This window comes from Mustelus asterias, chromosome 17 (genome assembly GCF_964213995.1).
Source record: "Mustelus asterias chromosome 17, sMusAst1.hap1.1, whole genome shotgun sequence".
NCBI classification, from domain to species: Eukaryota; Metazoa; Chordata; class Chondrichthyes; order Carcharhiniformes; family Triakidae; genus Mustelus; species Mustelus asterias.
In genome coordinates, this window is record NC_135817.1 from 76,433,597 (window position 1) to 76,458,554 (window position 24,958).

The 24,958-nt window shown below is 49.4% G+C and overlaps 2 protein-coding genes across 3 annotated transcripts in view; one reads left to right on the forward strand and one right to left on the reverse strand.

Moving 5' to 3' along the window:
• LOC144506632 (interferon-induced GTP-binding protein Mx3-like) overlaps positions 1-19,440 on the reverse strand; it is a 37,703-nt gene extending 18,263 nt beyond the window's left edge. For both annotated transcript variants that reach the window (XR_013499930.1, XM_078233002.1), the window contains exons 1-7: positions 19,254-19,440; positions 13,850-13,974; positions 10,807-10,999; positions 6,883-7,020; positions 5,854-6,008; positions 2,493-2,631; positions 157-355 (exon numbers count right to left, since the gene is read on the reverse strand). Coding sequence is in view for 1 of the 2 variants with exons in the window: in XM_078233002.1 (XP_078089128.1) it covers positions 157-355; positions 2,493-2,631; positions 5,854-6,008; positions 6,883-7,020; positions 10,807-10,999; positions 13,850-13,945 (920 nt within the window). In the remaining variant the exon portion in view is untranslated. The remainder of the gene's footprint in view (positions 1-156; positions 356-2,492; positions 2,632-5,853; positions 6,009-6,882; positions 7,021-10,806; positions 11,000-13,849; positions 13,975-19,253) is intronic.
• Positions 19,441-21,235: 1,795 nt separating this feature from the next.
• LOC144506633 (interferon-induced GTP-binding protein Mx3-like) overlaps positions 21,236-24,958 on the forward strand; it is a 39,437-nt gene continuing 35,714 nt past the window's right edge. Inside the window, exon 1 of the mRNA XM_078233003.1 lies at positions 21,236-21,260. The gene's annotated coding sequence lies outside the window, so the exon portion shown is untranslated. The remainder of the gene's footprint in view (positions 21,261-24,958) is intronic.

Here is a 24,958-nt window from a genome sequence, read left to right on the forward strand (position 1 = left end):
AGGCCTGGAGAAATAAAATTGGGCCCAACTGGGTTAATCAGGTTAAAACTGCCTTAAAATCTTACTTTTATACCCTGCCATTTTCACACACACATGAAACTCTAAGGCACAGAAACACAAAGTCAACAAAATAACCAATGTTATATTTAACCTTACCGGAAAAACTCATTCTGTTTGAAGAAAGCTTTCTCCCTTTGCAATGCCTCAGCCAAGGTCAGTTGTTCATTAATGTCTTGCTGTCCACGGCATTTCACAACCATGTAGCCTTTATTCAATGCAACAACCTCGTTCCTGATTATTTTAAGGATGCTTTCTTCTGTCCCCTTGTCAACCAGGTCCGGCTTTGTCAATATACCTGGAAAACCAAACGTCAATGATAAGGCTTCAGTGATGGACTAAAGAGTCACAGAATCATTGGGCCCTTCTGCTCTGCCCAAGTGTATTCACTGCACAGCAGCCATCTTGGCAAATCTCACTCCCTGGAGCTCTCCCCGGACTCATTACTATTTTACTTCATGCCACTCTTTTTGAGCTGGGAAATGGAATGCTCCTCACAATGGAGATGGATCCAGCATCCAACAAAACATTACTAGGTCAGGTACAATGTGAGTCACACATAGAAGGACATGGGCAGTAGGTACCTGGGAACACCATTACCTCTGGTCACACGTCATCGAGAAAGATATTGATTATCGAGGTTTGGGGAAGGAACGTGAGTGATCAAATTGCTCTTCAAAAAGAACCCACACTAACATGATGGACTATCAGCGTTGAGATCCAGGCCACAACTCTGGTTGGATCTTCAATTAGGTTAAAAAGTCACTTATACATATAGGCTTCCTTACAAAGGGGAGTTACCACTGGGAAGTGAGGAAGTTGTTTCCAAGGAGGGAGTCAAACCTTCTCACCCTCTCTCCCTCTGGAAGCCCAGTCTGCCGCCACACATTTCGATGTCCTCGGCTGCACCCCTGGTGCATGTGGGCACCTTCCATTGCCATTGCAAAGCAGGTAACCCCCACGAACACTAGACCCAAATTGGTACATCCCAGAATTGTGCCTGCAACATACACTCTGGCCCACTCCCCTTCAGGAGAGGCAGTGGCACAGTGGTAATCTCACTGGGTTAGATATCCAGAGACCCAGGCGTAATGCTCCAAGGACATGGGTTCCAATCCCACCACGGCAGCTGGTGGAATTCAAATTCAATTAATAAAACAATTCTGGAACACAAGAATAATACCCACACCTAATACCCTTCCCCTTATCTGGTTTGGCCTCCACATGACTCCAGACTCACAGCAACCGTGGTTGGCTCTTAACTGCATTCAGCAATGGCCACCGAGCAAGCTACTCAGTTCAAGGGCAATTAGGAATGGGCAACAATTGCAGGCCTTGCCAGTAACACCCACATCCCATGAAAGAAAAAGATTCCCGAGGATTTTCATCATCGTATTCTTTATGAGAGATGTGAAGCCATAAATGATATTAATCGCGATATTCTGAGGAATGTAATATGAATGAATGTATGGGCAATGTAAGAGCAGTTAGGGTTCTGGAAGCATGTTCTTTGCTGCCATTTTCTAAGCCATGAAGCAGAGCCATCAGCCATTTTTAAAAGTCTGGAGCTGGGAGGGGAAGGTGTGGTGGGCAGTGGATGTTCTTGGGCTGAGCTCAGTTGTTTGTCAAAGAAAATTAATTTTAAAATCTTCATCAGCTTTAATATCTCCACATCAAAATAAATGATTTCCTTATTAAAAAAAACTGAACTTCTGGGGCCAGATTTTCTGGCTCTTCCCGCCAGTGGGACATTCCACCACCCCCAACTCCCCATAACCCCGCCTCCCCCCCACCCCCCGGCCTCCCCAAACTCCGGAATTCCCTCCCTAAATTTCTCTGTCCCTCCTCCCTCAATTCAATTCAACTTTATTGTCACTGTACAATGCACAAAAACAACTACAATGCGAAGTGAGCTTGCAGGCTCCCAAAATACAAAGAGTAGTCATTATCAAATCGTGCCAATAGTCATTCAAGTGTATACATGCATATTGCACAATGCCCACCGCCTGAGGATATGTCAAAGGTCAGAGTTCAGCTGCGTAACATCTATGGGGAAGAAGGTCTTCCTGAACCTGGTTGTACGGGCTCGAATGTGTCTGTAGCACCTCCCAGATGGCAGGGGAGGCAAACAGTCTGTGGCTGGGATGGGTGGGATCCCTTGTAATGTTGAGAGATCTCCGCAGACAGCGTTTGTGAGTGCCCCTCTCCTTAAAGCCTAACTCTCACCTCGCACTTGGTGACCTGTCCTGGCATCACCTCACGTGGGCTCAATGTCAAAGTTCGCTCGATGACACATCTGTCAAGTGCCTCGGAATGTTTTAGGACATCGAAGGCACTGGACAAAGGTGGGTTGTTGTTGTATAATCAGAACCAATCACGACTGCGCATTTTTACAACTGCGAGCGTCGAAAAGAAACGAGAAGCTTTCTTCCTACCTAATGTTCTCCCTCCTGACGGATCTGCTTCCCGAGCCATTTTCAAGGCCTCTGTGGTGGCTATGTCAACATTACATGGGATCACGACAAGGTTAATGGTCTTATCTTCCCTAATGTAGGAACTGATCAACTCCTTGATCTGAAGAAATGGGGAAGAAAATCGATTCATTAGTGAAAAATGCAGGTTTATATGAATGCCTTTCATGACCTCAGGATATTCCAAAATACTTTACAACAAATGAAGTAACTTTAAAATGTTGCAATGCAACAGCCAATCTACACGCAGAAAATGATTAAAAATGCTAAAGGAATGTTGGTCTTTATACCCCGAAGACCATAGTGCCGTGAGCGGCACAGTGGTTAGCACTGCTGCCTCACAGCATCAGGAACCCGGGTTCAATTCCAGCCTCGGGTCACTGTCTGCGAGGAGTTTGCACGCTCTCCCCGTGTCTGCTTGGGTTTCCTCCGAGTGCTCCGGTTTCCTCCCACACTCCAAAGATGTGCGGGTTCGGTGGATTGGACATGCCAAATTTACCCTAGTGTCAGGGGGATTAGCAGGGTAAATATGTGGGGTAATGGGAATAGGGCCTGGGTAGGATTGTGGTCGGTGCAGGCACAATAGGCCGAATGGCCTCCTTCTGCACTGTAGGGACTCTATGACTGAAACACAAGGATGTCAATGGTATATTGATTGGTGATTATTGGTTTGGGAAGGTGGTGAGCATTAACTTGCCCCAAAAAACGCTGGTGAGGCCACAGCTAGAGTACTGCGTGCAGTTTTGGTCACCGCATTATAGGATGGATGGGAATGCACTGGAGAGGGTGCAGAGGAGATTTACCAGGATGCTGCCGGGGATGGAAGGTCTGAGAGCTCTGAGGAGAAATTGAATAGGCTGGGGCTGTTTTCCTTAGAGCAGTGAAGGTTGAGAGGGGACTGACAGAGATGTATAGGATTATGAGGGGCATAGGTAGGATGAATTGGAAGGCACATCTTCCATTAGCAGAGGGATCAATAACCAGGGGGCAGAGATTTAAGGTAAGACATAGGAGGCTAAGAGGAGAGTTAAGGAGAAACTACTTCACTCAGAGGGTGGTGGGAGTCTGGAACTCACTGCCTGAAATGGTGTATTTGTGTCAGAAACTCTCCTAACATTTAAGAAGTATTTAGATATTCAGCTGAGCTGCGGTAATCTCCAGGGCTGTGGGCCAAGCACTGGAAAACGAGATTAGTACAGTCAGATCTTTCTTCACCAGCATGGACATGATGGGCCAAATGGTCTCCTCTGCTGTAAACATTTATCAATCTGTGAAAACAGACCTAAACGGTGGTGCTTGGGTCAGGAGGTGCTTGCGTGTATTCTGTAACTGGGTCAGTAAATATTTATAAAATGTATAAAGATTGGCTTCAGTTATATATTTTTTATTCATTCCTGGGACATGGGCGTCGCTGGCTGGGCCAGCATTTATTGCCCATCCCTGAGGACATTTAAGAGTCAACCACATTGCTGTGGGTCTGGAGTCACATGTAGGGGCCAGACCAAGAAAGGACGGCAGATTTCCTTCCCTAAAGGACATTAGTGGACCAGTTGGGTTTTTCCGACAATCGACAATGCTTCCATGGTTATCAGTAGATTCTCAATTCCAGATATTTTCTATTGAATTCAAATTTCACCATCTGCCGTGGCGGGATTCGAATACGGGTCCCCAGAACAATAGCTGAGTTTCTGGATTAATAGTCCAGCAGTATTATATCACCAACTGGCTTTCTGGATTGTAAAATAAGGAGTTATTCTTCCAGTTGGACTACTGAATCCATTGAAAGATGGAGTACGCTTGAAGGACTAAAGGGCCTGTTCCTTGTATTATCTTCCTCAGCAATATGGGAACTCCATAGAGATCAAATAATTAAGATTTTATTGAAAAGATGTTCATCAAGACACTGGAGGATCTTTCCCGCTTGTCTTCAAAATAATGGGATCTATTGTGTCCACCTGAGACACCAGCTGGAGCCTCGGTTTAAAGTCTTATCTGAAAGATGAGACCTCCGACAGTGCCGCACACCTTCGGTACAGTGCTGAAGGTGTGGCTGCTACCACTGTGAGGAGAGAGTGGAATTCAAATGTTAACTTGATTTTCAGTTAAGAACCAGGAGCGTGCGAGCAAGGGCTGGACATCATAGAATCCCTACAGTTCAGAAGCAGGCCACTCAGCCCATCAGGTCTGCACTGACTCTCCGACAGAGTATTCCACCCAAGCCCATCCCCCTGCGCTACCACCTTAACCCTTTGCATTTGCCTCACTAATCCCTCTAACCAACACATCTTGGGACACTAAGGGACAATGTAGCTTTGCCAGTCCACCTAAACTGCACCTTTGGAGTGTGGGAAGAAACTGGAGGAAACCCACGCAGACACGGGGAGAATGTGCAAACTCCACACAGACAGTCACCCGATGCCAGAATTGAACCTGGGTCCCTGGCGCTGTGAGGCAGCAGCGCTAACCACTGTGCCACCCTGACTGAGCAGTGAGCAGTGAGCAAGGGTTGGGTTTAAGGAGTGAGTGAACAAGACAAACCAGTGAAAATAAATGCGTAAGGGAAAGAAATGGGAATGAGACAGCCAAGTGGAATGACGAGGTTGATGGACAGGTAAACCTAAAGCAAGAGGGAAAAGTTAGAGATGAGAGAGGAGGATCTAGAAGGTGGAACATTAAATGTAAAAAGCACACGCACACACACACGCGTATACACACACAGACACGTGCACACATACACACACGCATATATACATGTACACATGCACGCATACACACAGGCGTATACACACGGGCGCGCATACACACACGTGCCTACACACACAGGCGCGCATACACACACAGGCGCGCATACACACACAGGCGCGCATACACACACAGGCGCGCATACACACACAGGCGCGCATACACACACAGGCGCGCATACACACACAGGCGCGCATACACACACAGGCGCGCATACACACACAGGCGCGCATACACACACAGGCGCATACACACACAGGCGCATACACACACAGGCGCATACACACACAGGCGCATACACACACAGGCGCATACACACACAGGCGCATACACACAGGTACATATACACTGGTGCATATACACACAGGTGCATACACAACACACACACATACACAGGCACATATATACACACATGTGCGCATACACACAGGCGCATACACCCACACAGGCACATACACACACACATGTGTACACCCACACATTATTTACTACTTTTTCATAATTAAAATTTTCAGGTATCCAGCTGGATAAGGTGTTTGCTGTGATTGTTTTGCCACTTTGCTGCTGCTGGTATCTACGTCACCTGCTCGCCAATGTCCTGCGGCTGATTACCGACTGCCACTCTCGCTATTCCTGGTAGATCGATTAACGTTAGGTCAGGAGAAATGTCTGACTCCACTTCCAGACTGATCAGCTCTGAGCTGATTCCCAGGTCCTTTCCAGCCATGGTGTTCTGAGCTGGAAACCAAAGCAAACTCGGCATTAATCACATGGCACAATTTCCGGGCAGAAATCCACGGGGCATACAATGATTCCTTCCTCCACCCCCCCACATCGTCAGATTAGTCACAATCGATTACCCTTCGCTGTCTGACAGAATTGCTGATCCAGACTCCTGCGCTGACCTCAATGTGGCAACTCAGTTCCATTCCCCTAGTCTTTGCCTGCTACTTTACCTGTATCTGTCTTTCTTGCAACCCTCAAAGTGTTTCATGGGGTTGGGGAGGAAGCAGAAGGGGGTGATGGTACGCAAGTTTGGGGCAGTCAGGCGGTTTGAATAGAGCCGACACTTTGAGTCAGGAGGACACTTACACAGATGCTGTCAGACCTGCTGAGATTTTCCAGCATTTTCTATTTTTATCCCCCCCCCCGCCTTCAAGAAGGCGACCATTCTGTCCATTGTGTCTGCACCAACTCCCTGGCAGAGTATCTTACCGAGTCTCCCTACCCTATCCCCATAAACCAGCGCATTTACCATGGCCAATCCACCTAACCTGCACATCTTCAGACTGTGGGAGGAAACCAGAGCACTTGGAGGAAACCCATGGGGAGAACGTGCAGACTCCACACAGACAGTGACCCAAGCCGGGAATCAAAACCAGGTCCCTGGTACTGTGAGGCAGCAGTGCTAACCACTGTGCCATCATGCCATTGGAAGATGAAGAGGAAACTCAGAGGATAAGTGGCACATTAATAAACAGATCTGAAGTACTTCAGATACTCAGGCTTGAGGGGCTGAATGGCCTCCTCCGGATTCTATTTTCTACGTATTTCGATCAAAACCAAAACGCGGCAAGCAGATAACACCATGCTTTGAGCAGAGGGAGCACACCTTTTACAACTTCTTTCTCCACCTCAGATGGGTCTGACAGTTCTTTCAAGTAATTCTTGTAACTGATTCGTCCTTTCCATTTTGCTGCCGTTTTGGTTTTTTTCAGCTTCAGTTCGAGAGGGCATCTTGTCACAATGCCTGTCAAAGAGAGAGAAGTGGTGACCTTCAAGCTTGCAATAAATCAGAAAGAGGACCACGCATGGGGGTTGTTTCAAACCTGTTACTAAGTTAGGCGGCTCCTCCATTCTCCACTGAGACAGGATTGATACAAACCCAACTTTAAAGCTCCCACTGAAATGGCCGACCATCTAATTTTACATTTACCTCCAGAAAAGTAGAAACAAGAGTAGGCCATTCAGCCCCTCACAACTGTTCTATAGTTCAATGTAGATTACCGCGATCCATATCTTGTGTCTACCTAGCATTGGAACATAGAACATAGAACAGTACAGCACAGGAGCAGGCCCTTCGGTCTACGATGTTGGGCCGAACATGACGCCAAATTGAACTAATCATAGACCTTACCTGACCAAACTCTCCCAATTGCAGTCTAGAATTTTCCAATGGACCTCAAGCCTCAACAGCTCTTAAATGGAGAGAGTTCCAAATTCCCACTGATCTTTGTGTGAGGAATTGCTATCTGACATCATCCCAATGGCCAAGCCTTCATTTTAAGGATATGACCCATTGTACTGGGCTCCCTCACTAGGGGAAATAACTTCTATCAGCAACTCGTTTAAACATTTTTAAAATTTATTTGTTTATGGGGTGGGAGCATCGCTGGCTAATCCAGTATTTATTTTCCATCCCTAACTGCCCTTGAGGAACTGATGGTGGGCTGTTTATTTTTGAACCACTGCAGGTACACACCTGTTAGGATGTTCCAGGATTTAGACCCAGCAACAGTGCAGAATCGACTGATTTCATTCTAAGTCAGGATGATGTGTGACTTGGAGGGGAACTTGCATGTGATGATGGTGTTCCCATGAATCTGCTTCGAGGTGGTAAAGGTCGCAGATTTGGAGGGTGCTGTCGAAGGAGCCTTTGTGAATTGCTGCGGTACATCTTGTAGATGGTACACACTGCTGCCATTGTGTGTCAGTGGTGAATGGGTGAGTGTTTAACCTGGTGGATGGGGGTGGCCACCAAGTGGGCTTCTTTGTCCTGTGTGGAGTGGAGCTTCTTGAGCGTTGTTGGAGCTGCACTCATCCAGGCAGGTTCCATCACACTCCTGACTTGGACCCTATAGAAGGTGGATAGACCTTGGGAGAGACATCTGGATATAAATTGTCCCATTGGTAAGACGCAGCATGGGTTCATGAAGGGGAGGTCATGTTTGACTAATTTGGTGGAATTCTTTGAGAACATTGCATGTGCAGTGGACAATGGGGAGCCTGTGGATGTGGTGTATCTGGATTTCCAGAAGGCATTTGACAAGGTGCCGCACCAAAGATTGCTACATAAGATAAAGGTGCACGGTGTTACGGGTAATGTATTAGCATGGATAGAGGATTGGTTAACTAACAGAAAGCAAAGAGTGGGAGTAAATGGGTGTTTTTCTGGTTGGCGATCAGTGACTAATGGGGGTGTGTCTCATGGATCAGTTTTGGGACCGCAATTATTTATGATTTACATAGATGATTTGGAGTTGGGGACCAAGTGCAGTGTGCCAAAATTTGCAGATGACACTAAGATGAGTGGCAGAGCAAAGTGTGCAGAGGATGCTGAAAGTCTGCAAAGGGATATAGATAGTCTAAGTGAGTGTCATAGAGACATAGAGGTTTACTGCATGAAAACAGGCCCTTCGGCCCAACTTGTCCATGCCGCCCTTTTTTTTAAAACCCCGAAGCTAATCCCAATTGTTCGCATTTGGCCCATATCCCTCTATACCCATCGTGCCCATGTAACTAACTAAATGCTTTTTAAAAGACAAAATTGTACCCGCCTCTACTACTACCTCTGGCAGCTTGTTCCAGACACTCCCCACCCCGTGTGAAAAAATTGCCCCTCTGGATACTTTTGTATCTCTCCCCTCTCACCTCAAACCTATATTCAAGGGAAAACCAGCCTAGTTTATGAAAACTATCCTCAAAATTGACTGCTTCTAAATTTAGATGCTGGTAAATCTGTACTGCACCCCCGCCAATGCCAGTATATTGCTCCCTGGAACTCAACAGGAAACTGTCAATGGAGTCTAACCAAAGCTGAAATCTCCACCCCATGTGATCCAGCCCTTCTGATGTAGAGCTCCATCCCATTAACCATTTTAATTATTTTTGTAGTTTATATTGTGGTGTTTGAAAGCATTTCTTAGTGAATGTTTGAGGTCATTTGAGGCAAGGCATTCAGAGCTAGATAGATTCTTGATAAACAAGGGAGTGAAAGGTCATCGGGGGGGCGGGGGTGGTTGTGAGGGGCTGAGATTACAATCAAGATCAGCCATAATCTTATTGAATGGCGGAGCAGGCTTGTTTGCGAGATGTGGGCATCGCTAGCATTTATTGCCCAACCCTGAGGGCATTTAAGAATCAACCACATTGCTCTGGATCTGAAGTCACATGTAGGCCAGACCAGGTAAGGATGGCAGATTTCCTTCCCTGAAGGACACTAGTGAACCAGATGAGTTTTACAACGATCGACAATGGTTTCATGGTCATCATTGGACTGTTAATTCCAGATTTTAACCGAATTCAAATTTCACCATCTGCCATGGTGGGATTCATAAGTATAAGTAAGTTTATTTATTAGTGTCACAAGTAAACTTAACACTGCAATGAAGTTACTGTGAAAATCCCCTAGGCGCACACTCTGGCACCTGTTCGGGTACACTGACAGAGAATTTAGCACGGTCAATGCACCTAACCAGCACGTCTTTCGGACTGTGGGAGGAAACTGGAGCACCCGGAGGAAACCCACGCAGACACTGGGAGAATGTGCAGACTCCGCATAGACAGTGACCCAAGCCAGGAATTGAACCCGGGTCCCTGGTGCTGTGGGGCAGCAGTGCTAACCATTGTGTCACCCTGGGTCCCCCAGACTATTAGTCCAGTGACAATACCATTGTGCCACTGCCACCCATTACTGCTCCTAACTTGCATTTATTTTTGTACGTGTTGAAATTGGGGAAAGCAAAAACTTGCCACTTTTGATGCCCTATGTTGGGATAAGATAAGATGTGGAGATGCCGGCGTTGGACTGGGGTAAACACAGTAAGAGTTTTAACAACACCAGGTTAAAGTCCATCAGGTTTATTTGGAAGCAAATGCCATTAGCTTTTGGAGCCCTGCTCCTTCGTCAGATGGAGTGGTTATTTGCAAATATCCACTCCATCTGACGAAGGAGCAGGGCTCCGAAAACTAATGGCATTTGCTACCAAATAAACCTGTTGGACTTTAACCTGGTGTTGTTAAAACTCTTACTGGGATAAGATATGGCAGAGCTCAGATGCCCAGTTTACACTCCCCTCTAATCAGGTGCCTTACCCTCAATCCAACTCTCACTGTGTTACTTTTTGTTTCTATATCCCGCTCCAGCTAACTTGACCAAGGTTGCTCATCAATGGTAGTTTTAGTTCTATGGGCCTTTTCCTTGAGAAACGGGACTAAGTCATATAAGTTTCCAATGTTTTAATAACATCACCCTGGCCTTGACTTGAAGCCAGGCCCCAGAAGATATTCCTCCATGCCCCATCCACTCCTTTTCAAAGGAACACCAGTTTCCTCCAATGCCTCATTCCTGATGCAAAGGCTCAAATTCTGTGCGCATTCATGGGGTTTAACAAGTCTGGTGATTGTTGCATGAGACTGGACCTGCAATGATGGAAGCTAACCAGCCTAGGTAACTCCAGTAAGGAAATAAGGGGGCGGGGGTAGGAGAGTGGAGATAGAAAGCGACTTGGGTAGTTAACATTGGGAACCTTCTTACCGCTACCCCTGGGAAGAGCTACTCCAGACAATGCCTCAAGGACAGAGCTTTTCCCAGAGCTCTGGTCTCCAATTACAGCGATGGCCGGCAGAGATAGGTCCTGATCCACACCCAAGGCTCTCAGCGAGTCTATCAGATCAATACAGGGACGAACCTTCTCTTCATAGTGATTGTACAGTACTGCATCCATGACCTGAGAAAACAAAAGCAAAGTTTACAATACAGTAATAGGTTTTGCATAATTGCCAAATTATTTATTGGGCATGGCTGCACTGTGATTGTATTAAAATAGTAATCTCGAGGCCTGGACAAATGGTCCACAAGTTCCTCAGTGGGAGTTTAAATTTTTTAATAAGACCCTAATAGGAAATAGGAACAGGGTTAGGCCATTTGGCCCCTCAAGCCTGCTCCGCATTCAACAGGATCATGGCTGATCAGACATTCCTCATGTCCACTTTCCTGTCCTTTCCCCATAACCCTTGATTCCCTTACTGATCAAAAACCTATCTATCTCAGCCTTAAATATATACAAGGATTCTGCCCTCACAGCTCTCTGTGGCAAGAACCTATAATACAAAAAACTAACATCATTAATGGAACTATGAAAATACCTGCTCGTCATTAAAAACCCACCAGGCTCACTAACATTCTTTAGGGAATGGAATCTGCCAGTCTGACCCACTTAGAACTCCAGATCTAAATGTGATTGACTCTTAATTGTCCTCTGAAATGGCCGAGCAAGACACTCAGTTGCCAAGAAGGGAGCTCACTGCCAGCTTCTCATGGGCAATGCTATATTTGGCTTTTCCAATGATGCCCACATCTCATTAATACATTTTAAAAAATATTCCCTGGCAACATTGTTCCAAGCTGGATCTGGACATAGTCCAATCACCAAGCTGGGGATGGACATGTTCTGATGGTAGTCATAGAGGTTTACAGCATGGAAACAGGCCCTTCGGCACAACTTGTCCATGATGCCCTGTTTTTTTAAACCCCTAAACTAGTCCCAATTGCCTGCATTTGGCCCATATCCCTCTATTCCCGTCTTACCTATGTAATTGTCTAAATGCTTTTTAAAAGACAAAATTGTACCCGCCTCTACTACTACCTCTGGCAGCTTGTTCCAAACACTCACCACCCTCTATGTGAAAAAATTGCCCCTCTAGACACTTTTGTATCTCTCCCCTCTCACCTTAAGCCCTCTAGTTTTAGACTCCCCAACGTTTGGGAAAAGATATTGACTAGATGATCTATGTCCCTTATTATTTTATAGACTTCCATAAGATCACCCCTCAGCCTTCTACGCTCCAGAGAAAAAAGTCCCAGTCTATCCAACCTCTCCTTATAACTCAAACCATCAATCAATCAAGTCCCAAAGTTGCCAAACTAGGGATGGTCATGGCCCGATGGTAGTGTTGCCAAGCTGGGAATGGTCATGGCCCGATGGTAGTGTTGCCAACCTTCCAGGATTAACCTAGAGGCTCTACGAATTGAAAATTAACATCCTGGATATTTTTGTGAGCAGGATCATCAGAATGTTAAAATAAGTGTTTGTGTTATTTGTTGTAAAAATGCTCGAAATGGAAGGAAAAAAAGAAAGAAGGTTTGGATTGGGTGGGGCTGTAACGTGATGAAAACTTTAGGATTATGTTTTGCAACATTGCTCCATCATTAGATTGGAGAAGAAGAGGCGTCTTTACAGAGTTGGATCAGGAACAAATGAAACACTAAAGAGATGAGCTCTGATCCAATACCGCTGCTTGTCATGTACACTGTAGGTAGACACTTCCGATAGTGGTTTGGGGGGGGGTGAGGGTGAGTGGCGGGGGGGGGGGGGGGGGGGGGGGGGAGGTTGCGGTGGGTGGTGGGGGATGTTGTGGTGGAAGGATGATTTTACCAGGTAAGAATAGATGGGTTGGGGGTCATGGAAGTTACTAAAAATGAAGCATGACTGGAACCTGGTATCAGCATGCCATCATCGGATCTAGCAAGGTGCAAGTCAGTAACTGGCTCACTGACACTAGGCAGGTGGGTGGGGAATTAGCAGAGTATTTAACCTCAGTTACAGGAAAACGAGGGAGTTTGTAACTTTCCTTTGCATTTAATGCCACCGGCATCAGCTCCCCAGGACAACTACCCAGCGATAATCCTGAGCTTTGCCATCTCTAGCTCAGAGAGAAAAGTATCTCCACCCCACCACCCACTGGCAGTGGCATAGTGGTATTGTCACTGGACTAGTAATCCAGAGACACAGGGTAATGCTCTGGGGACCTGGGTTCAAATCCCACCGTAGCAGATGGTGACATTTGAATTCAATGAAAATCTGGAATTGAAAGTCTACTGGTGACCATGAAACCATTGTGGATTGTTGAAAAAAACCCACCTGGTTCACTAATGTCCTTTTGGGAAGGAAATCTGTGGTCCTATACGTGACTCCAAATCTATATATAGATAGCAATATTGTTGACTCTTAAATGCCCTGGGGACAGGCAATAAATGCTGGCCCCAGCCAGCAATGCCCACATCCCACCAATGAATAAAAATAAACCTAATGTAGAAGTTCCTACAGCTGTCCCTGTTCCCAGCGTCTGCTCATAAAATCCCTACAGTGCAGAAAGAGGCCATTCAGCTCCTCGAGTCTGCACTGACCACAGTCCCACCCAGAGCCTATTCCTGCAACCCCACATATTTACCCCGTTAATCCCCTGACGCTAGGGTCAGTTGAGCTTGGCCAATCAACCTAACCCACACATCTTTGGGCTGTGGGAGGAAACTGGAGCACCCGGAGGGAACCTACGCAGACACGGGGAGAATGTACGAACGCCACACAAGCAGTGACCCAAGCCGGGAATCGAACCCGGGCCCCTGACGCTGTGAGACAGCAGTGCTAACCACTGTGCCACCACGGTCAATAAATGCAGGCCCAGCCAGCGACGCCCACGTCCCACAATTAATAAAGATAAACCCAATGTAGTTGTTCCTACAGCTCATGCTCAGTGTGATTAGCCAGATGAAGACCCATTTCACTAAGTGGACTTACTGCAGTGTGAGTCTCCATGTTGGTGTGTGACTGGGAATGTTCACCCGTGGAAGCAATAAAGTCCCCTCGGAAATCAGCCATCTCCTCAAACATCATCCACGGCTCTTCCTCTTCATGCAAAGGGTCTGGAAAACAAATTGGCTATGAGTTATTTGTGGTCAGGTAGCAATCTTGACAAGTACAATGAGCCTTCTCATAGTACAGTAATTGGTGAAACACAATCAGCGTGTTTGTGCCAGAAATATTTGTAATTGTGTCACCAGCTATCTGCGAGTTCCCTATCTCTCCCCCTCTGACTGAGGGCCACCCAACTTCAGGTACTCCTCTGCATCTGTCAGCTGGACTGTTAGTGGCAGCCCACCTCCCGTCCTCTCCCTCGCCTGTGCTCTCTTCTGCTATAGGGGACAAAAAATAAATCGGAGCGAGTGGGCATTGGCCAGTTATGCTTGCCGTGATTTTGCACCCGTGCTTGCCAGGAGCGCAAATGGTGAGCCGGACGCAAAATAGAGCGGGAGTCAAAAAAAAAACAAGAATCTCGTTTTCCAATTCTCCCCACCCCAAGCCGTTGACATAACCGGGAAGGTCGAGTACCTAATTTCCATGTATTTGCATATAATAATGTCAGCCAGGTTTACAAGTGCTTTTTAAAAATGGGAACGATGGAAAGTGAACCCGCTGGGGGCAAAAGGAGGGGGGGGGGGGGAGAACGTGGCCAAGCAGTACCCTGGCACTGCCCCCTGTCATCCTGGAACTGCTCCCTGGCACTACCCGAAGGCACTACTGGGGCACAATGCCAGGGACAGCGCCAAGAAGGGGACTCCACTGGGGACCTCCTTTGTGGGGTGGGTGCGGTTCACTTATCCAGGGAGGGGGGGTGTTCCTTTTTTAAAAAATTGAATGCTGTTCCTTCATCAGGTGAATGGAGAGTTGGGTTCACAAACAGGGCATTTATAGACAAAGACTCAATTGCAAGGTGTGTCTATGTATGCCCTGTTTGTGAACCCAACTCTCCACTCACCTGGTGAAGAAGCAGCGCTCCGAAAGCTCATGCTACCAAATAAACCTGTTGAACTTTAACCTGGTGTTGTGAGACTTCTTAGTGTGCCCACCCCAGTCCAACACCGGCATCTCCACATCTCAAAAAATTGATGAACGGGACACCCTTTAGAAACAACACCATGATCTCGTCATCCCCTGTGTTGCTGGTTTTTTCCCCAGCCCCGTCCCACCAGCGCGATGGCGTGGGCTACGCCACCCGCATTTGTTTGGATGTGTTTGAAAATGTGGCGGGAAAAGCCAGCAGTGCAGCCGAACAAGCTGCGCACCGCTTTTCTCACCTGAGTCAACACTTTGGGGAAAAAACAAACAGAAAATTCCCAGCCCGCATGAGGATCAGGCTGAGAGGCAGTGGTGGATGAACAGAGAGGGGTTAGGAAGTGTACTAGTGAAGGAAGGGTGCAGCTGCAGAAACTTAATGGGCACAAGAAGTGATGTAATGGAATGACTTGAGACAGAATTATGGGGGGGGGGGGTTCGCGGGGGTGGAGGAAGGGGGCAGCAGCACGGTGGGCAAGAGAGGTGATACAGGTGGGGAGATAATTGGACCACACGTATAGATGAATCTGTAACTGTACTCATTTATTCCTGACCTGATCTGGATTGCTCCTGAATTTGATCAAGATTGGGTAACAGCATCCACCATCAAGCACAGCAGGGTTCTCCTCTTTTTGGATGGGGGGGGATGGGAGGGATGGGGGGTGGAGGGAGTGTCCTGACTACACTTAGCAGTCAATCCAGAGAAACATCATTGATTCTGGATACTTCTGCCCTTGCACTTCACATATCTATTTTAAACTCAATTTCTACAATGGCTTTTTAAGCAGTAAGCTTCAACTATCGTTGGTTCCCACTGGATAGTGCTGAGCCAGGGGCTGGCCAGGACTACAAGGATGTACATATGTTACTGTTGGGTTGTGCTATTGTTGCTGTTGGGTTAGGGTGGGGTTGTTACACCTTTGTATGATAGTGTTGTGGCACATCCCAGTCGGGCTCCGCCTCCTGGGAGAGGTATAAGAGTCCCTGCTCTGGCCAGGACCCCTTCAGTCTGGGATAGTGTACATAAGTTCTGACAGCTTCATTAATAGCAAATAAAAGCCTTCATTTGCTGAGCTTCGAGCCTCGTGTCTAAATTGATGCGCATCAAAGGCTCGCTATGCAGCTCAGAAACACTGAGGTCAAAATTGGATGCCTTAGGCTGGAATGGGAGAATCCGACCCGTATTGGGTACAAATTCTCTGTAACCGCCCCCAGCCCACCTTTACATTATCATCAGCATCATAATCACCTAGTCGGAATTCCCACTCTGGCAAAACACGTTACTAACAGGTAAGGGCGACACGGTAGTACAGTGGTTAGCACTGCTGCCTCACAGCACCAAGGACCTGGGTTCGATTCCCGGTTTGGGTCACTGTCTGTGTGGAGTCTGCACATTCTCCCTGTTTCCTCTGGATGCTCCAGTTTCCTCCCACAGTCCAAAGATGTGCAGGTTAAATTGCCATGCTAAATTGCCCCTTAGGGTCCAGAAACGTGTAGCTCAGGGGATTAGTGGGTTAAATATGTGGGGTTACGGGACTAGGACCTGGGTGGGACCAAGTCATTATCTGGAAACGAATGTGAAACTAGCGTTGAAAGAAACATACTGAACTACAATTAATAGAGCAATGAAATAATTACAGAATTTGATATTTTTCAAAAAGCTTCAAAAGATGATGGTTTTTATTCCACCACTAATAGTGATGGAATAATATATTGATAAGGGCTCAGGGAAGAATGGGGGCAGTGGTATCTACAGGATTACACAGGTTAAAATCTAGTTTTGCACCCGCGTAACGACACAACTGACCCCCCAAAAACACCCAGCTACTCCCTGGCCCAACTATCAGCAAACCCACATGAGTTACCCCACTAACACCACTCTATTTAAAGTTTATTTATTAGTGTCACAAGTAGGCTGACATTAACACTGCAATGAAGTTACAATGAAAATTCCTCCAGGGCCACACCTGCCCCCCCCTCACCAAACTACCTCTGGCCTGACTGCCCCTACCCACTTGGCTAACCCCCGAATACCCCACTTTTTGTGATAAATAGCAATCATAGTGGTTTTTAAAATTAATATATTAACAATGTCGCTGTGCATGAGGCAGTGACAGATTTCTGTCTAGATGCACAAGATTGACACGTCACCGTTCTGAAGGAAAACATTCGGATGATCTCCAAGTGCTCTGACCAGTTATCCATCCACCAACATCTACCAAAGCGCTGTTGCGGTGGCACAGTGGTTAGCACTGCTGCCTCACAGTGCCATGGACCCTAGTTCGATTCCCAGCTTGGGTAACTGTCTGTGCGGAGTCCAAAGATGTGCGGGTTAGGTTGATTGGCCATGCTAAAAATTGCCCCTTAGTGCCCTGGGATGCGTAGATTAGACGGATTAGCGGGTGGATATGGGGGCCTGGGTGGGATTGTGGTCGGTGCAGACTTGATGGGCCGAATGGCCTCTTTCTGTACTGTAGGGTTTCTATGATTTCTATGAGTCTGCACGTTCTTCCCGTGTCTGCGTGGGTTTCCTCCGGGTGAACAAAGAACAAAGAGAACAAAGAACAATACAGCACAGGAACAGGCCCTTCGGCCCTCCAAGCCAGCGCTGCTCCCCGGTCCAGGATTGAATCCTGAATCCAGGATCCCCGCCCAATTTTCCAGCCTATCTACATACCAATATCCTATCCACCGAGCTGTCCCTCACAGCTACGATGCTTTGTTCATTACAACCTATTAACTCACCCCCACCCCCCCATTCCAGACCATGTGATCTCCAGGGAGAGGCGAAAACCCAGAGTGAAAAACCCCAGGGCCAATATGGGTGCTCCAGTTTCCGCCCCCAGTCCGAAAGACGTGCTGGTTAGGTGCATTAGCCATTCTAAATTCTCCCTCAATGCACCCAAACAGGCGCCGGAGTGTGGCAACTAGGGGATTTTCACAGTAACTTCATTGGGTGGCACGGTGGTACAGTGGTTAGCACTGCTGCCTCACAGCGCCAGGGACCCGGGTTTGATTCCTGGCTTGGGTCACTGTCTGTGTGGAGTCTGCACATTCTCCCCGTGTCTGCGTGGGTTTCCTCCGGGTGCTCCGGTTTCCGCCCCCAGTTCGAAAGACATGCTGGTTAGCTTGTGTGGCTTTTGCTACCAAATAAACCTGTTGGACTTTAACCTGGTGTTGTTAAACCTCTTTCTGTGTTTACCCCAGTCCAACGCCGGCATCTCCACATCATGGGAATGCCCTCTGTCAGAGAGTCGGTGCAGACCCAACGGGGCAAATAGCCTCTCCCTGCACTGTAGAATTCTATGTTGACAGGAATTTCCACTTGTTGTGCTGGACTAACTGGATTTACATCTTCAGTGAGGCGATGTTTATCATAGCAGGTGGGAGCCATGACAACTGGTGCCGAGGAGGCATTCGCAAACAGCACCATTGGGACATGGGTAAGCTCTGGGCGGGAACAGGAAGAGGATTTTAGCATTGTTTGCCAGGACAAGATGGCAACAATACCATTGATTTCCAAAGAGTCAGACCTTGATATAAACAAGGTAAAAGAGAATTGCTGAAGCAATATGATTCAGATTATGTTTCTAATTTCCTGTAAAGTACATTTTACCATGAGGAACCTGTTCCTATGGTGCTTCAGCCCATCACAATTATGGCAATAACAATTGGCAAAGGAAGCATTCATACCATGCCTACATAGGGTGGTTAACCCACCCATTAGAAATGGGCTCCCCCGACACCTAATGTCACATATTGAACTGCATAAAAAGACACTTGATTTTAAATAACTTCGCATCTCCAGTAAATTAGCGGACGGAGCAATCTCTGTATATGAAAACAATTACAGTACCTGCCAATTTCCTATCAGAGAGAGAAAATAAAGATGCCCAAACACATTGAAGTTCAGCAGATAAATTGTGGGGGAGATTGCCAACATGAGAATATTCCACTTGTAATCTGCTAATGATTAACAATCCAAGTTTCATTTATTGTAATCACAACTCTGCCGATGACAATAATCATAGAAATCATAGAAACCCTACGGTGCAGAAGGAGGCCATTCGGCCCATCGAGTCTGCACCGACTACAATCCCACCCAGGCCCTACCCCCACATATTTACCCGCTAATCCCTCTAACCGACGCATCTCAGGGGCAATTTTAACCTGGCCAATCAACCTAACCCGCACATCAATAAAGCAAATCAAATCAAATCAGTTTTACTCACGGGTCTAAAGCAAATAGAGATTTTATTTTTGGGGTGGGGGGTGGATTGCAGAGGACCTGTAACTTTCATTTTCCTACCGGAGTCTTGAGATAGCTTCGGGCATTGATGACCTTCCTTTGGATGCTGAGATTAGCAACAGGGCGGAAGATCTGGTCTTCCAGTGAAATAGCAGAGACCCCAACCGCAGAAACGGACTCAATTGACTTGTCGAGGTTGGAACAGCAGCATAGCTCTGAAGAACACAAACACACAGACTAGTCTCTCGCAGGTTTTTTATTTCCTTTCTCAGAAATCACATGATGTGTCGGTTCGGTTTCGTTTCCCAGTAAGTTATGATTTCTCAACCCACATTCAATTCAGGCTGATGGACATTCCTCCCCCAAGTCGTTATCTGGAAACGAATGTGAAACTAGCGTTGAAAGAAACATACCGAACTACAATTAATAGAGCAATGAAATAATTACAGAATTTGATATTTTTCAAAAAGCTTCAAAAGATGATGGTTTTTATTCGACCACTAACAGTGATGGAATAATATATTGATAAGGACTCAGGGAAGAATGGGGGCAGTGGTATCTACAGGATTACACAGGTTAAAATCTAGTTTTGCACCCGTGTAACGACACAACTGACCCCCCAAAAACACCCAGCTACTCCCTGGCCCAACTATCAGCAAACCCACATGAGTTACCCCACCAACACCACTCTATTTAAAGTTTATTTATTAGTGTCACAAGTAGGCTGACATTAACACTGCAATGAAGTTACAATGAAAATTCCTCCAGGGCCACACCTGCCCCCCCCCCTCCCCCCTCACCAAACTACCTCTGGCCTGACTGCCCCTACCCACTTGACTAACCCCCGAATACCCCACTTTTTGTGATAAATAGCAATCATAGTGGTTTTTAAAATTAATATATTAACAATGTCGCTGTGCATGAGGCAGTGACAGATTTCTGTCTAGATGCACAAGATTGACATGTCACCGTTCTGAAGGAAAACATTCGGATGATCTCCAAGTGCTCTGACCAGTTATCCATCCACCAACATCTACCAAAGCGCTGTTGCGGTGGCACAGTGGTTAGCACTGCTGCCTCACAGTGCCATGGACCCTAGTTCGATTCCCAGCTTGGGTAACTGTCTGTGCGGAGTCCAAAGATGTGCGGGTTAGGTTGATTGGCCATGCTAAAAATTGCCCCTTAGTGCCCTGGGATGCGTAGATTAGACGGATTAGCGGGTGGATATGGGGGCCTGGGTAGGATTGTGGTCGGTGCAGACTCGATGGGCCGAATGGCCTCTTTCTGTACTGTAGGGTTTCTATGATTTCTATGAGTCTGCACGTTCTTCCCGTGTCTGCGTGGGTTTCCTCCGGGTGCTCCAGTTTCCGCCCCCAGTCCGAAAGACGTGCTGGTTAGGTGCATTAGCCATTCTAAATTCTCCCTCAATGCACCCAAACAGGCGCCGGAGTGTGGCAACTAGGGGATTTTCACAGTAACTTCATTGGGTGGCACGGTGGTACAGTGGTTAGCACTGCTGCCTCACAGCGCCAGGGACCCGGGTTTGATTCCTGGCTTGGGTCACTGTCTGTGTGGAGTCTGCACATTCTCCCCGTGTCTGCGTGGGTTTCCTCCGGGTGCTCTGGTTTCCGCCCCTAGTTCGAAAGACATGCTGGTTAGGTGTACTGGCCATTCTAAATTCTCCCCCAGTGTACCCGAACAAGTGCCGGAGTGTGGCGGCTAGGGTTACTTCATTGCAGTGTAAATGTAAGCCTACTTGTGACACTAATAAATAAACTTTGCTGTGAGATTAGTGTTTGCCACAATACACTGGTGACCACACAAAAAAAAACTTCTTCACTGGTCCTAAAGGATGCCCTGTTAAGTGGAAAGGGTTACATAAATGCAAATATTTTGTTTTACATGGACAATGAGAAGTTGCATTTTTTAAACGACAGTGCACCTTGTGCAGAATAGAAACTTATGCAAATCAGATTGGTAACATGTTAATGGGCGGAGACTAGTCCATGACTTCACATGAGTTCTGTTGGATTGCTATTCTGTGGACCAGGCAACAGTGGCACACGGGTATGTAGCTCATCATTGAACTAGATTTTGTCAAGGATTTTCAGCTAGAAATGTTTCAGTGAATCTGTCAAATGTGTTGCATTTTTTTCTTTCCTCGCTATGTGTTTTGCAAAGCAATTTTCTCCCTTTGTAGGATCAAGGAGACATATCTTGCTAACAGTGCCTGGGTTAAAGGGATGGCAGTGGTGTAAGGGAGGCTGCAGGGAGGGATGCCAGGCGCTGGTGCTGGAGACTCAGTGATGTTACTGAGCTGGGAGATGTGTGTGTGTGAAACGGCGGAAGCTTCTCTCCCTGTCCCCCTCTCTCTATTTTGCTACCAAATAAACCTGTTGGACTTTAACCTGGTGTTGGTAAACTTCTTACTGTATTTGCCTCTCTCCCTTGATCAGTTCCTGGCCGTGAGGTGTTGCTCCTGCTCCCACTGTGACAGTCAAACTCACAGCAACTCCAGCTCATTTCCCAAAGCCTTTTCACTGACACCGCCAGCTCACTGCGACTGGGGGAGGGGTTCACTCTCATTGCAACTCACTCCATCGCCCCCCCACCCGCTGGGAACTGCCCCCCCCCGCCGACCCCCCCAATCTCCCCCCTCCGCCACCCCAGATCTTCCGGCCCCCGGGAACACCCCTCTCCCCCGACCCTGTGTCTCCCTCCCCACCCTGTCTCTCTCTCCCCCCACCCTGTCTCTCTCTCCCCCACCCTTTCTCTCTCTCCCCCAACCTTGTCTCTCTCTCTCTCTCCCCACCCCTGTCTCTCTCTCCCCCACCCCTGTCTCTCTCTCTCCCCATCCCTGTTTCTCTCTCCCCCACCCTATCTCTCTCTCCCCCCACCCTGTCTCTCTCTCCCCCCACCCTGTCTCTCTCTCCCCCCACCCTGTCTCCCTCTCCCCCCACCCTGTCTCTCTCTCCCCCCACCCTGTCTCTCTCTCTCTCTCTCTCCCCACCCCTGTCTCTCTCTCCCCCCACCCTGTCTCTCTCTCCCCCCACCCTGTCTCTCTCTCCCCCCACCCTGTCTCTCTCTCTCCCCCCACCCCTGTCTCTCTCTCCCCCCACCCTGTCTCTCTCTCCCCCCACCCTGTCTCTCTCTCCCCACCCTGTCTCTCTCTCCCCCCACCCTGTCTCTCTCTCCCCCCACCCTGTCTCTCTCTCCCCCCACCCTGTCTCACCCTCCCCCCACCCTGTCTCACCCTCCCCCCACCCTGTCTCACCCTCCCCCCACCCTGTCTCTCCCTCCCCCCACCCTGTCTCTCCCTCCCCCCACCCTGTCTCTCCCTCCCCCCACCCTGTCTCTCCCTCCCCCCACCCTGTCTCTCCCTCCCCCCACCCTGTCTCTCCCTCCCCCCACCCTGTCTCTCCCTCCCCCCACCCTGTCTCTCCCTCCCCCCACCCTGTCTCTCCCTCCCCCCACCCTGTCTCTCCCTCACCCCACCCTGTCTCTCCCTCACCCCACCCTGTCTCTCCCTCCCCCCACACTGTCTCTCTCTCCCCCACCCTGTCTCTCTCTCCCCCCACCCTGTCTCTCTCTCCGCCCACCCTGTCTCTCTCTCCCCCCACCCTGTCTCTCTCTCCCCCCTCCCTGTCTCTCTCTCTCTCTCTCCCCACCCCGTCTCTCTCTCCCCCCACTCCTGTCTCTCTTTCCCCCCACCCTGTCTCTCTCTCCCCCACAGTGTCTCTCTCTCCCCCCACCCTGTCTCTCTCTCCCCCCACCCTGTCTCTATCTCCCCCCACCCTGTCTCTATCTCCCCCCACTCTGTCTCTCTCTCCCCCCACCCTGTCTCTCTCTCCCCCCACCCTGTCTCTCTCTCCCCCCACCCTGTCTCTCTCTCCCCCCACCCTGTCTCTCTCTCCCCCCACCCTGTCTCTCTCTCCCCCCACCCTGTCTCTCTCTCCCCCCACCCTGTCTCACCCTCCCCCCACCCTGTCTCTCCCTCCCCCCACCCTGTCTCTCCCTCCCCCCACCCTGTCTCTCCCTCCCCCCACCCTGTCTCTCCCTCCCCCCACCCTGTCTCTCCCTCCCCCCACCCTGTCTCTCCCTCCCCCCACCCTGTCTCTCCCTCCCCCCACCCTGTCTCTCCCTCCCCCCACCCTGTCTCTCCCTCCCCCCACCCTGTCTCTCCTCCCCCCACCCTGTCTCTCCCTCCCCCCACCCTGTCTCTCTCTCCCCCCACCCTGTCTCTCTCTCCCCCCACCCTGTCTCTCTCTCCCCCCACCCTGTCTCTCTCTCCCCCACCCTGTCTCCACCCTCTCCCCACCCTGCCTCTCTCTCTCTCTCTCACTCCCCCCACCCCTGTCTCTCTCTCCCCCCACCCCTGTCTCTCTCTCCCCCCACCCTGCCTCTCTCTCCCCCCACCCTGTCTCTCTCTCCCCCACCCTGTCTCACTCTCCCCCCACCCTGTCTCTCTCTCCCCCCACCCTATCTCACTCTCCCCTACCCTGTCTCTCTCTCTCCCCCCACCCTGTCTCTCTCTCTCCCCCCCACCCTGTCTCTCTCTCTCCCCCCACCCTGTCTCTCTCTCTCCCCCACCCTGTCTCTCTCTCTCCCCCCACCCTGTCTCTCTCTCTCCCCCCACCCTGTCTCTCTCTCCGCCCACCCTGTCTCTCACTCCCCCCACCCTGTCTCTCTCTCTCCCCACCCCTGTCTCTCTCTCCCCCACCCCTGTCTCTCTCTCCCCCCCATCCTGTCTCTCACTCTCTCTCTCACTCCCCCCACACCGTCTCTCTCTCCCCCCCACCCTGTCTCTCTCTCCCCCCACCCTGTCACTCTCTCCCCCACCCTGTCTCTCTCTCCCCCCACCCTGTCTCTCTCTCTCTCTCTTCCCACCCTGTCCCTCTACCCCCACTCTGTCTCTCTCCCCACACCCTGTCTCTCTCCCCCACCCTGTCTCTCTCCCCCACCCTGTCTCTCTCTCCCCCCACCCTGTCTCTCTCTCCCCCACCCTGTCTCACCCTCCCCCCACCCTGTCTCACCCTCCCCCCACCCTGTCCTCACCCTCCCCCCACCCTGTCTCTCTCTCCCCCCACCCTGTCTCTCTCTCCCCCACCCTGTCTCTCTCTCCCCCCACCCTGTCTCTCTCTCCCCCCACCCTGTCTCTCTCTCCGCCCACCCTGTCTCTCTCTCCGCCCACCCTGTCTCTCTCTCCCCCCACCCTGTCTCTCTCTCCCCCCCACCGTCTCTCTCTCTCCCCACCCCTGTCTCTCTCTCCCCCCACCCCTGTCTCTCTCTCCCCCCACCCTGTCTCTCTCTCCCCCCACCCTGTCTCTCTCTTCCCCCCACCCTGTCTCTATCTCTCTCTCTCACTCCCCCCCCCCTGTCTCTCTCTCCCCCCACCCTGTCTCTCTCTCCCCCCACCCTGTCACTCTCTCCCCCACCCTGTCACTCTCTCCCCCACCCTGTCTCTCTCTCCCCCCCCACCCTGTCCTCTCTCTCTCCCCCCACCCTGTCTCTCTCTCCGCCCCACCCTGTCTCTCTCTCCGCCCACCCTGTCTCTCTCTCCCCCCACCCTGTCTCTCTCTCTCCCCACCCCTGTCTCTCTCTCCCCCCACCCTGTCTCTCACTCTCTCTCTCACTCCCCCCACCCCTGTCTCTCTCTCCCCCCCACCCTGTCTCTCTCTCCCCCCACCCTGTCACTCTCTCCCCCCACCCTGTCACTCTCTCCCCCACCCTGTCTCTCTCTCCCCCCACCCTGTCTCTCTTTCTCT